This window comes from Urocampus carinirostris, chromosome 1, assembly GCF_059441175.1.
Source record: "Urocampus carinirostris isolate Australia breed hairy pipefish chromosome 1, RoL_Ucar_1.0, whole genome shotgun sequence".
Lineage (NCBI taxonomy): Eukaryota > Metazoa > Chordata > Actinopteri > Syngnathiformes > Syngnathidae > Urocampus > Urocampus carinirostris.
In genome coordinates, this window is record NC_142349.1 from 26,108,823 (window position 1) to 26,124,544 (window position 15,722).

The window sequence follows — 15,722 nt, forward strand, 5'->3', positions numbered from 1 at the left end:
GAGGTAAATCAGGACATACATCACTTCCATGCATACCAGCGTCACACCCTGAGTGTTCAGATTCGCTGGCCATATCTTCCTCAGAGGGCAAGTAGCTAACAGAGAGCAGCAAATTCCTGTAAACTACCTTCTCTTTGCCCGTCAGGTAATCCTTGCCTCTATAGACATTGAGATCAGGCTTGACTGATATGACTTTATACGGGGTCGACTCCCACTTATCTGCAACCTTGCGTTTCCCTGGGACACCTCTATTGGCGATCAACACCCGGTCTCCCACGACGAGGGGTGATCCTTTGGCCCTACGGTTGTACAGCTTGGCATGGCAAGTCTGTTCTCTGAGAGTGTTCCTCCGTACAATCTGAGCAGCTTCATGTAGATCCTTCTTCAGATGGGTTACAAAGTCAGAGTAGCTGACGACAGCATCATTGGTACTAGCATGTTGAAACATGACATCGACAGGGATACGAGGGACCCTCCCAAACACTAGGTAGAATGGTGCAAACCCTGTTGTCTAATGCTCTGTGCAGTTGTACCAGAAGGTGAGCTGCTGCAGCATTTGTGGCCACTTTGCTTTGGGCTAAGGGGGAAGGGCTCTGATCATATCTCCCAATGTTCGGTTAAATCGTTCTGCGATACCATTTCCCATGGGATGGTATGGAGTTGTATGGGATTTCTGCACCCCAGCCATCTCTAGAAGCTCTTTGATCAGTTTGCTCTCAAAATTGGCTCACTGATCAGAGTGGATACGCCGAGGGAAGCCATAGACAAGAAAGAAATCCTGCCACAGACGGCGAGCAACTTGTTTGGCGGTTTGATTCCTGCAAGGGAAGGCGTGCGCCATCTTGGAGAAATGATCAATTACGACCAGGACATATACAGACTTGTTCTCTTGCTCAGCAGTCCAAAAGTCTATACAGACCAACTTCATAGTCTCAGAGGTGACTATGTTCTTGAGTGGTGCACGGTTGTGCCGTTCCAGTGTTTTCCCTACTATACAACGCTGACAGGATTTAACATAGTTCACAACTTCACGTTCCATGCCATTCCAGAAGAATCGTTGCCTCACCAGAGACAAAGTACGGTTCAGGCCTTGGTGACCTGCTGAGTCATGCAAACCGTGAAGGACTTTCTGTTTCAATGAGTCAGGCACCACAAACTGGAAGATTTTCTTGGCCATGCGGGGATCTTTCCTTATTTTGTAGAGCATGCCATTCTGTATGGTGAGTCTGCTCCAATGCTTCAGTAGTTTCATCACACTAGGCGACTCGACAGCTCTCTCATGCTTGGTAGGTCGCTTGTGTCTTTGTACAAAGTACATGGTTCTGCTTATTGTGTTGTCCTGTTCTTGTAAACCAACAAGCTGACTCTGTGGGAGTGCCGTTGACTGATCTTCCTTCTGCAGAAGATTTAAGTTAGGATCCGTTCCCATCACTTGACCCACGCCGCCAGTGGGGACTGAGTACTGAGGACAGCAGCAACTTCTTCTGATGTCACAGAACCATTTGTGCCTGGTGGATTTGCCCTTTTTACTGACTCATCTAATGTCTCAGCACTCTCGTCTACAACAGCGTGAGAATTGTTGGATACTCTGAACACCTCTTGCACAGTAGTGTTGTTCACCCCGTTGACCTGGTCCAACAGCGAGGTATAGGGCTTGGTAACAAGGCGATGACCCACACATGACCGTACAAATGGCACACGGCTCGGAGCGTCGGCTACGATGTTCTTTGGACCGGGAATGTACTTTAGGTCAAAATTGTATGCAGCTAGCTTCGCTACCCACCGCTGTTCACACGCATCAGGTCTTGGTTTGGTCAAAATGTATGTCAGCGGGTTATTGTCGGTCCACGTGGTGAAGTGTCTTCCTTTCACCAATGGCTGAATTTATCACATACCGCCCATTTCAAGGCAAGAAATTCGAGCCGGTGTGCAGGGTAGTTGAGCTGGGAGCGAGAGAGCGTTTTACTTGCAAAGGCGACTGGTCTGGCTACTTTTCCACCAGGTGGCAGCTGTGACAGGACTGCTCCAATCCCATCGAAGGATGCGTCGACAGCCAGAATAAATGGCGCATCAAAATCTGGGTGGGCCAGAGTGACACCAGTCACGAGGTCATGCTTCAGTGTTTCAAATGCGTTCTGGCATGCATCGTATATATATATATATATATATATATATATATATATATATATATATATATATATATATATATATATATATATATATATATATATATATATATATATATATATATATATATATATATATATATATATATATATATATATATATATATATATATATATATATGTAACCACAGTGTACCTGTCCCACCAAAGATCCACATTCACGCTGGACTGGATGATGAGGTTTTTATTATAGTTTCTGCAAATGAATGAGTCACAACACAAAACGTGGTAAGTTTCTCTGCTGGCTTTGATCTCGTTTGGCAGCTCTTTGTAGACTGCCCAACAAACATATCAAAGAGCTTTCTTTTCAGTTTACATAAAATACATTTTAGAATATCAACCCTCACAATACATTTTTACATCCATTTTAACAAGATACTTTTAACAAGAGATAGTATAGTGTTTTTTTAACATTTACAATAAATTCAACATATCTTTCTTTAGTCTGAATTTCAACCAAGATCATCCTTTTTATATATATATGAGAAAATAGAAATAAAAACAATAATGAGTATAAAAATGGGTACAATTTACCTGCAAATGAATGAGTCACAACACAACATGTGGTAAGCTTCTCTGCTGGCTTTGATCTCTATAAGGGGAATTAACATTTTAGCACAACATGCAACGTGCGGCAAAACTAACATAAAAGGCGACAGAAACAAAACGAAAATAAATCCAAACAGCTTGACAACATCAATCACATTACTGTGCATGTTGAGAGATTTGTCAGCTGTAGTTTTAATGTTTGAAATTAACTTTTTTTGCGGAGCGCCAAAAGATAGTGTCTTACCGTTGGCAGCTCGTTGTAGACTGCCAAAAACCCCCACCTTCCTGTCGCAAAGTCTAAAGCCAAACCAAACCTTACCACATACCAGCAGGTGGCACTGTTGGACTCATCATTGCAGGACACTTATAAAGAAACTATACAACATATTTCAGCATGAATTTCAATAAAACAAAAGTTATTATTACACCCGTTACATATATATATATATATATATATATGTAACGGGTGTAATAATAACTTTTGTTTTATTGAAATTCATGCTGAAATATGTTGTATAGTTTCTTTATAAGTGGCTGGGATGGGCTCCACCCCCCCGCGACCCTAATCAGGATAAGCGGTACGGCTAATGAGATGAGATGAGATATATATATATCTAAGGGCAGTGGGCAGGGGACACCCTCAACTGGTTGCCAGCCAATCGCAGGGCACACAGGGTATATAAATGTATATATATATATATATATATATATATATATATATATATGTATATATATATATATATATATATATACATTTAATATATACGTATATATATATCTCATCTCATCTCATTAGCCGTACCGCTTATCCTCATTAGGGTCGCGGGGGGCTGGAGCCCATCCCAGCCATCTAAGGGCAGTGGGCAGGGGACACCCTCAACTGGTTGCCAGCCAATCGCAGGGCACACAGGGACAGACAACTCATTCGCTCATTCACACCTAGGGACAATTTGGACCGGCCAATTGACCTGAAATGCATGTTTTTGGAATGTGGGAGGAAACCGGAGTGCCCGGAGAAAACCCACGCAAGCATGGGGAGAACATACAAACTCCGCACAGTAAGTCCGGAGCTGGATTTGAACCCACGTCAGGTTCCCATGACATGAACTGTGCCGCACAAGTGCTAACCACTGCGCCGCCGTGCTGCCCGTATATATATATATATATATATATATATATATATATATATATATATATATATATATATATATATATATATATATATATATATATATATATATATATATATATATATATTCATATTTATATATATTAAAAACATAACTTAAAGTGTGTCACTCAGCCTATTTTGCCAATAGCTTAGCCACGTTAAAATAAAAAAGCATGACTGTGATAACTGTTGATGTTTCATGTGATTATATATATATATAGGCACTGTGTCTTTGCAAAAGTAGATCATTTATATTATATACATGAATCTAACAGCAGCTTTCTGCTACTCAGGTAAATAATTTCATAAAAAAATACAAATTAAAGCAGAAAGACGTTTAAAGCATTAAATCTACTAATGAAATTGATGTTTATATGCTACTTTTTCACTTGACAGTATGCGTGAGTTTAAATTAACTGTGGTGAAAAAGAATTCTGTTTTTTTTTTTACAAATGTAAAGTGGATAAACACTACAAGAGTTTAAATGATATTAAACGTGGTGTGTGCAACTTCAAAATGTTTTACTTGCTGGCGTCATCCTCTGGCTTAAATCATCATTGCAGCTTCTTTTGTTCGCCATGCAAGTTTGTGGAGTTCTTAGATGCGGTCAAATAAACGTTTCATTTTTCATCTTTTTGGGGTTTAGGTTGGCCTTTGGACGGTATTTGAAAGTCTTTGTCTTACATTAACCATTTTCCTCCTTGCGTGTGATATCACTCTGTCCCACCCCCAGCCCTCCTGCCTTCTTCCAGTGTCTAAAACTCATGACAAAAAGTTACAGGACACCAGCCCCATTTTTCACAACTCGAAACGCAATAAGACGACTAATCGCAAAAAAAAAAAAACATTGTTGCAAAGTATTAAGGATTGATAATCAGAATACCGTATTTTCCGCATTATAAGGTGCACCTAAAAGCCTTTATTTTTTTCAAAAGCTGACCGTGCGCCTTATAATACAGTGTGCCTTATTTATGGATCAACATTAAGTTTTCCAACTAACTTGCAGCCGCCGACTAGATTTTCCCCCGAACGCCAAGTGGTACGCGGTGTGTGCTGGGATTTATTTACCGGCATTTCATTGGCTAACCAATGTGTCAATCATCATTTGAATGGATCACTATTGGCTAAAGTTATTCGGAGGTCAAGGGGAGGATCCTTTTTATCATTTACAGGCTGGCATTGGCTTGAACGGCAAAACAAAGCCTGCAATTGGCCAAAAAACACGTGTCAGTCATCAGTTGAATCGATCACTATTGGCTAAAGTTATTCGGAGGTCAAGGAGCGGATCCTTTTTATCATTTACAGGCTGGCATTGGCTTAAACGGCAAAACCAAGCCTGCAATTGGCCAAAAAGATGAATGCGTAAAGCACGTGGCTGACGGCATACAGAAAGCATTTTTTTACTATTTTGTATTTGTAAATATTTTATTCTCCTGGATTTACTAAACTCGCGGAAATAAAAGGACCACGGCTGCACATTATTATGAACACAACGACTTCGGTGAGCTACTCTGGGTTTTATATTGTCCCTGTATCTTGTTTCAGACTGAACTCGATGTTTCTTTGATAAGCGGTGCAGATAATGGATGGAATGGAGTGTCTATTTTTAAATTCAACTCAATTCCTAGTGTTTATTGTCGTATGCACAGTAAAGTTGCGAGCGAAAAAGAAAATAGAAAATAAGGAATGTGTGGCATTTCTTGAATCCCAAGACTTTAACCTTCCGAATGATGGAACGATGCATTTGAGTGACATCGTACGGACACCGCATCCGCACGTGTTCTCGACACGTATTTGCGTCTTTGCAAGCTTTGGGAATGTTAAGGGGGTAAGAAGTTGGACTGAACTATCTGACTGTTTTGTCGACGTTCCCATTGTAGTGCCTTATAATCCGGTGCGTCTTATGTATGTCAAAAATAGGATCAAAAACGATTTTTTCGGGGTGCGCCCTATAACCCGGTGCGCCTTAAAGTGCGGAAAATATAACAGAACAACACTTTAAAATGAAGTTTATTATAAATCTACTTATAACATTCATTGCATGTATATGACATCGCTGTTTTCCATCTGTCATTAGTATGCACCTGTATTAACTCATCTTCATTCATGGAATGTTTGCGTTGCGTCGTCTGGTACAAGCCACGCGAACTCCTCTTTCCACGATGCTTTAAATGTAAGTTTACATTTTGTAGCGTCATAAATTTTGTTAGCTTCTTCTGAATCTTTCTTCTGTGGCTGAGGTTTTGGCTTGATTCCTAAGCACTTGACAATTTTTCTTGCATCTACTTTGGAAAATAAAATGTGCAAATGAGCAACCTTTTAACAATCGTGAAAAGTCCGGAAGCACGAAGTTATTCGATGCATGCTTCTGATTGGCTGCCGAGTAAGCATATTACAAAATGAAACGAAATTCTGAAATTTACAAACCCAACGAAGATTTTGAAAATTGGAATAAAGCAAACGTATGGTTTGAAAAAAAAAATCTTGCGTTTTTTTCCCCCCCCTTGAAAAATTGTAGGCGCAGACGTTTTGTAGGTTGTACGCCCGACGTAAAAGATGCACGCCACGGGCGTCCGGGCAGACGTTATTTCAGACACTACTCTTTCACTTCCACGCAAAACCTTTTGTGGGCGAAACACAGATGATACAAGAAAAATAAAAGCACATAGGTGCAGTAGAAAAAATACATACTATAGCTCTTTGAACTCAGTCAGCATTTTTAAACATACCTAATAATAGATTGATATAGTTTATTCATCCCGCAGGGAAATCCACAATGGAGAAAATATGTCATTTTAAACTTTATAAGGACACCAAGAAATTACACACCCAACATTTAAAGGGAAATATTATTGAGGGGAAAAAACTCAATAATCGTTTCATGATCAAATCTTACATCCTTCATAATTCAATTGTGAGCGTCTGAAAAGACCCCAAAGACTTTTCCTCCCGTAAATTCCCCCCCTTTTTAACATGTGACCTTAGGGCTAAAATGGGTTTGAAAGACCTAAAATCATCATTTTTTCTTTTCAGATGATTTTTTTTGTGATGTTTGTTGCAACGTACCTGAATCGGAAATATATGAGAACTGAAATCCTATTGATGACCCAACTATTTAATTTTTGTGTCCAATTTTCAGCATTACAGGCAGGAATCCATGGATTTATTTCAAAACAATGCAGACACAAAAAAAAATCATGTAAAGCACAGCTGAGTGGAAAGCGATCACGTGTAGAGTTCGAAATCAAGCCTCTTGGAGTTGTAGTATTGTGAGCCTTCCTGGTCCAAGCGCCTGCAGTAAACGCCGCTACTGAAGTAGCCTTCATCCACCCAGTCCTGATAACATAAACAGAAGCAACTAATGATGACACTTGACATGAGAGTCTGCCAAAACGTCCAATATTGGTGGTAACCACATGACGGAAGAATGTGAAGGTTATGAGGAAGAAAACGTTGAAAAGTTGATCATAAATTAATTTCAAATCAAAACGCAACTCCAGAACTCCCTAGCTTTAAAGCTGTTTACTTATTACGGATTTTCATTGTGCATTGTGTTCTGCATTCTCTTATATATGAGGTATGCGCAAACTTTTTTCAACCTCGGGTTTCTCTACAAGCCATCATGTCAGCAAAACCCTCCGAGCAGACAAAAGCATCGAAAGACCGGGAAAAAGGCAGAAGATGCTATCGCCAAACTCGACCTGCTAAACTTGCACTGGAGCCACATGCAGCTGTCGCTTTTTCAAAAACCTTTGATAATAGAAAAATATATGTTGTTTTTGTAAAAGGAGAAAACATGACACATTCTTTATATTTTCAAGCGAATATGAATACAGTATGTGTTTCCTTCCTTATAAGGCATTTATAATGCTCTAAACCTTTTGTGTCTCTAAACATTTTTGGCCCAATACTGTATGGGTCTTTACACATTTTGGTTGCTGACCAGAGAGTATGGCAGTTTTTCATAACGTCCACATAATAGCGACAAAGTATCATGTGAAATAAAGTGGATTGTGTCCTTCATCAATACCAGTTGTGCAATAGAGCGGCAAGATTATTTTTATTATTATTACTATGACAATTCAGAAGTTTAAAAAAGTGTAATAAATAACATCCTTTGTTCTTCTTCACCAGTGCTTTGATGTTATCTAAAGAGCAAATGCGTGTGCCCGTAATCCAAAACCTCGCCGGGTTAAATCCACAATGACTAGCAGTAATGTCTCTTCAGGAACATTGCGCAGCGCCACGCAAGAGGCGAATACGTAAACTCGTAATAAAGTACAATACTTATATTTTTCAGCAAATACTATAGCCTGTAAATTGGGTTTATTTTTTAGTTTAAACGTATAATCGGGTGTACAATAAAAAAATAAATCAAGGTTTCCACTTTGTACATTTTGACTTATCGCAGGACCTTTTTGGAACGCAATTCTCGCTAGAAGTGAGGGATCACTGTACAATCTTTTTCCAGATGTTGAGCTCCAAGTCTGACTTTTCTTGAAATGTCCCGACTTCAAAGAGTTTACCTGCATCTGCTGACTGGTAAAGGGCCCGTAGACCTCCGACTTGTCCTCATTCTCCCACTTGTACTCCCACATGACTTCTTCGCTCACTGCCCAGACACAAAAGTTACCTTAAAAAAAGCCACGCGCGTGCGCAAGAAATCATCAAACCTCTTTTGTCCTCCTCCGCTTCATCTTGTGTGCCATGCTTTTCGTCAAACTTCTCCCCAAACATGTCCAGTTCGTCTTCCTCCTCGTACTTGTCCTTCGACACGGGTCGTTTGCTGCTCATGTTCTTGAGCGAGTACGCCAGCTTCTCCTGGGTTTGCTGATAGATGCCATACATGCCCGACGCCACCAGCCTATCGGCGAGAGACGTCAGACGGTCCAGTTTCTCAGTGTCCCGCTTGTTCTCCACCCTCTGGTCGCCGGCGTCTCGCAGTTTGCCCCTCTTCTTACCGGCAAGGCCTCCGAGCCTTCGCAGGGCGGCCGTGACAGTCTCCCCTGGCAACAAGAGTTCCACCAGGGCTTCGGTCAGTTGCTTCTGCGTGAAAGAAGCCAGGGGGTCCTCAAGTGGCTCCGCTTCCTCTTCGCCATTGTCGTTCTCCTCCTCGCTACCTTCCTTGTTTTCCTGCTGCTCCTCTCGCTTCTTTTCCTCCTCTGCTTCATCTTCATCCCCTGCTCTGCGCTTGCGTTTAGCACCTAGTCCTTTCTTCTTTTGTTTGAATGGCTGTTCTTTGATCTTAACCTAGAAAATTAAAATAATTATTAGACCTTTATTGTCATTCTTATAATACTCTAGGGTTGTGCTCTGGAACGCAAGGCTCGCGAGCCAGATATGGCTCATATCATGAGTACATCTGGCTCGGAGATATAATAGGGGTCATCTTCGCTTTGACTTTCCAATTTGAATATATGCGAAAGAAAGCAACAGTGGGCGGTATGTTCAGTCCAAAAAATGTAGGACAAAGTTTCAAATACACTTTACACTCACTGTGCTACACCAACAGAACCCATTTTGGTTGTGCATCTTTATGATATCTTCTATATGGAAGCTCCTTAAACAAACTATGTTCAGTGTTAAGACACTTTATGATGAAAACCCACAGAACAAACTAAACACTCAAAAAAGCAGCCAAGCATCAAGAGCAATTTGATTGGGGGAGCAAAATGGGTAGATCTCTGAATTCATAGCTCACTCCCCTAAATACTTTCATATCCTTCTCGTTTGCAGTAATTTGAATTTTTTTTTACAAAAGAACTATGCTCACACCTTGTTTTGAAACCATTATTTACGGAAAAAAATGAGGGTCAAAATGAGCCTCAACGATCTTAAATGCGTGAGAACAACAAATTTGAAGCGGTATATATGTGGTTATTTGACATAGGCACTGGTAGTATTATTTCATAGATTTTAGAAAACCATCAATTGTGAAACAGTGAAATAAAATGTGCTGAAGAATTAGCTTTTGTATGGAGAGCGGGTTTGGTGGTTTTGTTAAATTTTGTGTAAAACATATGGTGTGGCTCTCAAAAAAAGAAAAAAATAGCTCTTTGAGTCAAAAAGTTTCCCGACCCCTGCCCTAGGTATTCAGCTGTTAATTAAGGGTTATTGGCCTTAATTTGAATACGATTGCGGAATGACATTATTTTTTTTTTGTACGTTCTCTTAAACGGGTCTCCAACATGAATTCCCCCTAAGAACAGCTGAGGTCCCTGCGGACCTGATCTGAAAATAGCTCACTAGTGCTGAGTTATTGTCATTTTCTAGTAATAAGATTTTTTTGTCTTTGACTGAGTCTAACCCTTCTCCCAATAATAAATTTGGTATTAAAATAGTAATAACACATTAACAACAAAGTAATAATATAAGTAGTTATTTTAGAAATGCATATAAATCTGGGTGCCCTTTGCAATGATTAGTAACAAAAGGTAACTTTCAGCTTGAAAAAGTTTTTTTTACTATGTTTTGTGAGTCGTCAAAGGTTAGTATTCAAGTTTGGTATTTGCCAAGACCAGATTCTTTAAGTTATGTTTTGAAATCTTTGTCCCAAGCTTTTATTTTGAAGGTACAGTGTGTAGTATTTGCAGTAATCCCTCGGTTATCGCGGTTAATGGGGACCAAAACCACCTGCAAAAAGTGAAAATCTGCGAAGTAGCGACGCCCCTTCAAAAATGCTTAATTTTTAAAAATTTGTTTATTTTATTATAATTATTTTTTTGACCCGGTTAATGGGGACCAAAACCACCCGCGAAAAGTGAAAATCTGCAAAGTAGCGACGCCCCTTCAAAAATGCTTAAAAAAAAAAAGTAGCGAGGTCCCACTGTAGTTTTCTTTGCCTTTTAGTGGTACAAAATCTTCCATTCAGTGTTTAAAAAAAAACATTGATTTGAACAATAAGCAAAAATACATAAACTATCATACCAATGTTAATAAAAAAAAAAAATCATAGGTCAAGAAATGTGTGTTTCTTTTACATAGATCTTACATACATCTTTTACATACATCATCGCATCCACTGCACGGCATTATATTCGGACGGAGGAGCGGCTTTGGCGACGGACTGCTGTCTTGTGCCGCGGACAGACTGAGGAGATCTTTTCTTCCTCATGCCATGGGGCTCTTTGACTCCACCCGGCGGAGTGAAGGCCCATGTTGAACCACACTCCCTACATTGCATATTACCGAATTTTATTGCAATATGTATTCTGTGTAGCACTATCTGGACTATCTATGCTGGAAATGTGAATTTTCCTGCGGGGATGAATAAAGTATCTATCTATCTATCTATCTATCTATCTATCTAGTGAAATCCCATGTAGTACTCACTGCCATGTTTGTCTTGCTGCGTGCTATGGCACTGGTTTTTGTTTGCATCAGACAAAAGTCTAGTGGTCATATATTAATCATTGGGGCTTTTAATAAATACTCTGATTAGTTTATTCATACCAGCTCAGTAGCCTAGATGGTAAGGCGCCCGCTTTGAGACTGGGAGGTCGGTGGTTCGCGCCCCGGCCGAGTCATTCCTAAGACTTAAAAAGTGGTCGGCGGCGCCCTCTGTTGGCTGCGGCTGCATCGGCTCGCTACAACGGGTCAGGTGCAATCGACATTTGGGGCGGCAGTAGCTCAGGAAGTAGAGCGTTCGTCTTGGGATCAAGGGATCCCAGTTCGAATCCCGGCTCGTCCGTGTTACATGTCGAAGTGTCCTTGGGTAAGACACTGAACCCCTAATACCCCCAATAAGCAGGTTAGCGCCTTACATGGCTGCAAGGCCGCTATTGGGAAATGTGGAGCACATTGTAAAGCGCTTTGGGAAGTCATTGACTTGAAAAGTGCTATAGAAATGCAAATCATTTCATTTCAAATCATTGTGGAATATAAAGTACGATGATGTTCCTTCCCTGGATGGAGTATTAAAATGCATGGTCAATGCATGATGTACCCTTCAGAAAATGGTCTTTGAAACACAATTACCCAATCAATGTTGTCAAGCCAATTATCTCGGATGAGCTCCTCTTTTTTGACAAAATAGTTCCCCTCTGAGTCGAAGTATCCTTCTTGCATCTCCTCCTCCAGATTGAAGGGCGTGATGGAAACGCCCTCGTCGTAATCTATGGTGGCGTTCTCTTGGCCTGGGATACGTAACAAATAAGTATACAGGTAATGAATGGGCAGGAAACGATAAAAAGTCCCACATTTTGCAAAATACACAAGGGACTCACCATCTACGTCGTCACTGGCCAAAATGTCATATTTACTGCCCTGTTTGTCCTCTCCTTCGTCCTCCTCGTCACTATCGAGGGAATGTTTTCCCTTAAACCTTGAGCCAGGGCCGCTCTGCACCTCGAGCGTAGGCTTCAGGGCACACAAAACGTGACATTTAGATGCTAATTTTGGTGTAAATGAACCTGTCACGCAGTAAAGGAAACACGCATTCTAGTATATTTTCAGCATTTAAAACATTTACGGGCTTCCCGGGAAGATGCCTTAATACCACACTACATTAAAGCAACTTATCTTGAACACTTCATTTAAGAACTGTTACATAAATGATCATGTAATTTAATGACCAACTCAGTGTGACATGATTATGATAATTGTAACTCTTCGAGAATAGTGTGGCCCGAGTGCAGAAAGGGTACAATAAAACAGCTATAGGAATACAAATACACTCAATTTGCAAATATTATTTTTTTTTTTTACTGTAGATCAGCGTTTCAAAACTTGTGAGTCGGGACCCTAAAGTGGGCCACGGGCCCATTTTCATTGGGTGGCAAAGAAATGCTAAAAAGAAAAAAACAAAGGGTAAACTTCACTCCTTCACAGTAGATGGCAGGGGTCATACAAAAGAAAAAAACGATTCATGTATATTTCATATATACCGTGATTTTATTTCAAACAAATTTTAAAATCGACGTTTCTCCCCGGAATTGATTTTACCGACTTCGGTACCTAAGTATTTCCATAGTAGTATTGTTTTAGTATTTCCATAGTAGTATCATTGTAGTATTACTGTAGCTGTATTCATTAGTATTTCTGTTGTAATATTTCTGTAGTAGCATTTTTGTGTTATAGCAGTGATTTTCAACCACTGTGCCGCAACACACTAGTGTGCCGTGAGAGATTGTCAGGTGTGGCGTGAGAAATAATCCAATGTCTCTTTTTAAAATTAAAAATTTTATAAAACATTTAGGAATCATTTTCTGCAAATATTGTGTCATTGTCAAGTGTCTGTGCTGTAAAACTGGGGGTATTATATTGTAATTAAACATACTGTACAGTGTCATTTTATAACTTGTTTGGTTAGTGGTGTGCAGCAAAATGTTTCCAGTGTAACAAACATGCCCTGGCTCAAAAGAGGTTAAAAAAAATGTGTTATAGTATCATGGTTGTGGTATTTTTATTGGATTTCTTTAGACATATTTTTAAGTATTGCCATAGTAGTATTATTTTAGTATTTTGTATTATTTTGTAGTTTTATATTATTACTGTAGTAGTATTAGTGCAGTGTTTCAGTTGTAGTATTTCAGTAGTTGAATTTTTTTGTATTACAATATTACTGTAGTAGTGTTTTAGCATTATTTAGAAAGTATCTTTTAATTTTCAGATTGAAAGCAAATAATATATTAAGTCCCTGTGTTTTGCATGTTGCTCGTCTTTGTGGAAGAAATTTAAATCACAATCATCACTTATATCTACTCGCAATATTTGCAGAATCGCAATTATCAAAATTCGTGTTATAAGTCAAATCTGCACCTTAGAATTGTTATACAATTAAATCGTGACCAAAGCATATTATATTATCACACTCCTAGAAGATGGCCAAAAAACCCTGCACGATTTTTCTTCCTGTTAAAAAAGGACAACATCTCATTCAATAGTCATTTTGTTTGTTTTATTTCCTTTTTTTCTGCCCATAATAATGGCTCCTGAGAAAGTTAGTAATAAAGGGAAAGAAAAAGTGGATAACAGTGACAATGAGGATTGAATCTAAGAAGGATATGATTGCGAAATACCAAAATAGTGTACAAGTGTTTTTAGCTTGTTAGCAGGATATTACTCTTTATTAGTGACATAATTAAATAATTATCACTGTTTAGTTTCACGTTTTACTGATATTTTGGGCATGGATTTCTTATATGTGGCTACTTCAAAGCAGTTTTGGGAGTGGCTTATATGTGGTGTAGGCTTATATGGGAGTATGTACTTTTAACGAGCCATTTTGTTAAAAAAAAACGGAATATATTGTAACATCTGCTTTAAACTACACAATCCTTTTATCCAAGACATTTGAGAGGTGGAATGGTTTTCTTTATTTGGGTCGCAATTTGTTATTAGGGTAGAATATGGTGCCCTCAAGTCAACCCAGTTGCTGTAGAAAAGGTAGGCAAACACACCTTTTTTTTCGGGACCTCATCTTCCAGTTCCAACTCTACACCGTCACCATCGGCAAACGTGACTTTCCTCTTGGACATGATGCTTTTAAAAGTAGGAATAAAATATGGGACGGCGAAGCGTGTTATTCCCCAAAACACAAGAGCAAGTGTAAGATGAGAAAAGTCTCTAAATATGGGCACAGCAAGCACGTTAGCGTTTTTGCTAGCATGTTAGCTTGCAGCAGCGCACAACGCATGCATAAACGTAAACCATTGCGGGCCCGTATGCAATGAAATGAATTTGTATTTAATTAGAAGTGAAAATACAAAATTTGCATGATGAACGCGTTAGTTTATATATATTGAAAATCGTACTGTACAACAAAATAACTAAGAAGTGTAACCTGATAACAATGTAAACGATGTTTTTGCGGGGCTGATCTTCTTTGTTGGTACGGTTTTCTTCTTCTACTGAGTTAATGTTGCTACTGCTAATCCAACAGCGCCGTTACTTGTGTTGAACTAAAATCGCTAACCTAAACGATTTTATGTGACTGTTTTTTTCCTCTTTGTTATGATGAACATGGTTGACAAGATAGAAGCATGTTTGTCAGTTAGTGCAAAATGTCAACTCAAAAGAGTAATCTGTGGTATTCCCCTAGGTTCAGTTTAAGGACATAAAGTAAGTTATTCATTCACTCGTGGATTCATTTTCCAAACTACTTCTCCTCACTCGGGTCACAGGAATTCTGAAGCTCATCCCGGCTGACATTGGGCAGTGGGAAGGAAATACCCCGGGGAAGTTATCCTTCTAATTTATGTACCTACACGGTTCACGGGTCCCTTAACCGTTTGGGTCCTCAGGGCAAGTACAGCTTGGTGGCGCCCATCCCTTTTCAGTCTGTTTTCTGGGTTTGGATTTGCGCCCCCACATGAAACATAGTACTGATTTCCATGGTTACCTTTCGCAGGAGAAGCCTCCTGATCTGACTCAGGTAAAGCACCTTCTTCATCAGGTTGCTGTTGTTGTTGTTTTTTGCTGTAAAGCGCCATCATACTATATATTTAATTTTCTTCCATGTCCGATTCATCATCATACACCAAACAGATGTTTCCCTCGCTGTGTTTCTTTTGTTGTTTTATTTTTGTCTTTCAAGAGGACTTCCTGTTGTCTCTAGTACAGTGAGATTTCGGCTAGCTGCTCGATATATGTACCGTGTGGAAAATAATAAAATTCGTAATGTTGGCAGGTTATATCAATTTATTTTGTTTAGTAGAAAAGTTCAAACAACTCATGAAAAAATATAGATAGATAGATAGATAGATAGATAGATACTTTATTCATCCCCTAAGGGAAATTCACATTTCCAGCAGCATCCCTGAGCTGAGAACAATACAATAATAAAGCCAAAAGAAAACAATATTCAAATACCCAGT

At 39.4% G+C, this 15,722-nt stretch overlaps 1 protein-coding gene across 1 annotated transcript; it reads right to left on the bottom strand.

Annotated features, from left to right (window-relative positions):
• Positions 1–6,641: 6,641 nt before the first annotated feature.
• On the bottom strand, positions 6,642–14,787 carry cd2bp2 (CD2 (cytoplasmic tail) binding protein 2). The gene is made up of 7 exons (XM_088332188.1): positions 14,690–14,787; positions 14,307–14,388; positions 12,132–12,264; positions 11,884–12,041; positions 8,580–9,156; positions 8,433–8,518; positions 6,642–7,242 (listed from the first exon to the last, which is right to left on the bottom strand). Exons 2-7 carry the CDS (start codon positions 14,382–14,384, stop codon positions 7,132–7,134), a joined length of 1,143 nt encoding a protein of 380 aa, XP_088188314.1. The 5' UTR covers positions 14,385–14,388; positions 14,690–14,787; the 3' UTR covers positions 6,642–7,131.
• Positions 14,788–15,722: the final 935 nt, after the last annotated feature.

Excerpts from the sequence above, each read along its gene's own strand:
- cd2bp2 (XM_088332188.1), bottom strand. The coding sequence starts at position 14,384 with ATGTCCAAGAGGAAAGTCACGTTTGCCGATGGTGACGGTGTAGAGTTG. Across the intron at positions 12,265-14,306 it reads ATGAGGTCCCGAAAAAAAAG|CCTACGCTCGAGGTGCAGAG; the intron begins GTGTGTTTGCCT and ends TGTGCCCTGAAG. Across the intron at positions 8,519-8,579 it reads AGCGGAGGAGGACAAAAGAG|TGAGCGAAGAAGTCATGTGG; the intron begins GTTTGATGATTT and ends GTGTCTGGGCAG.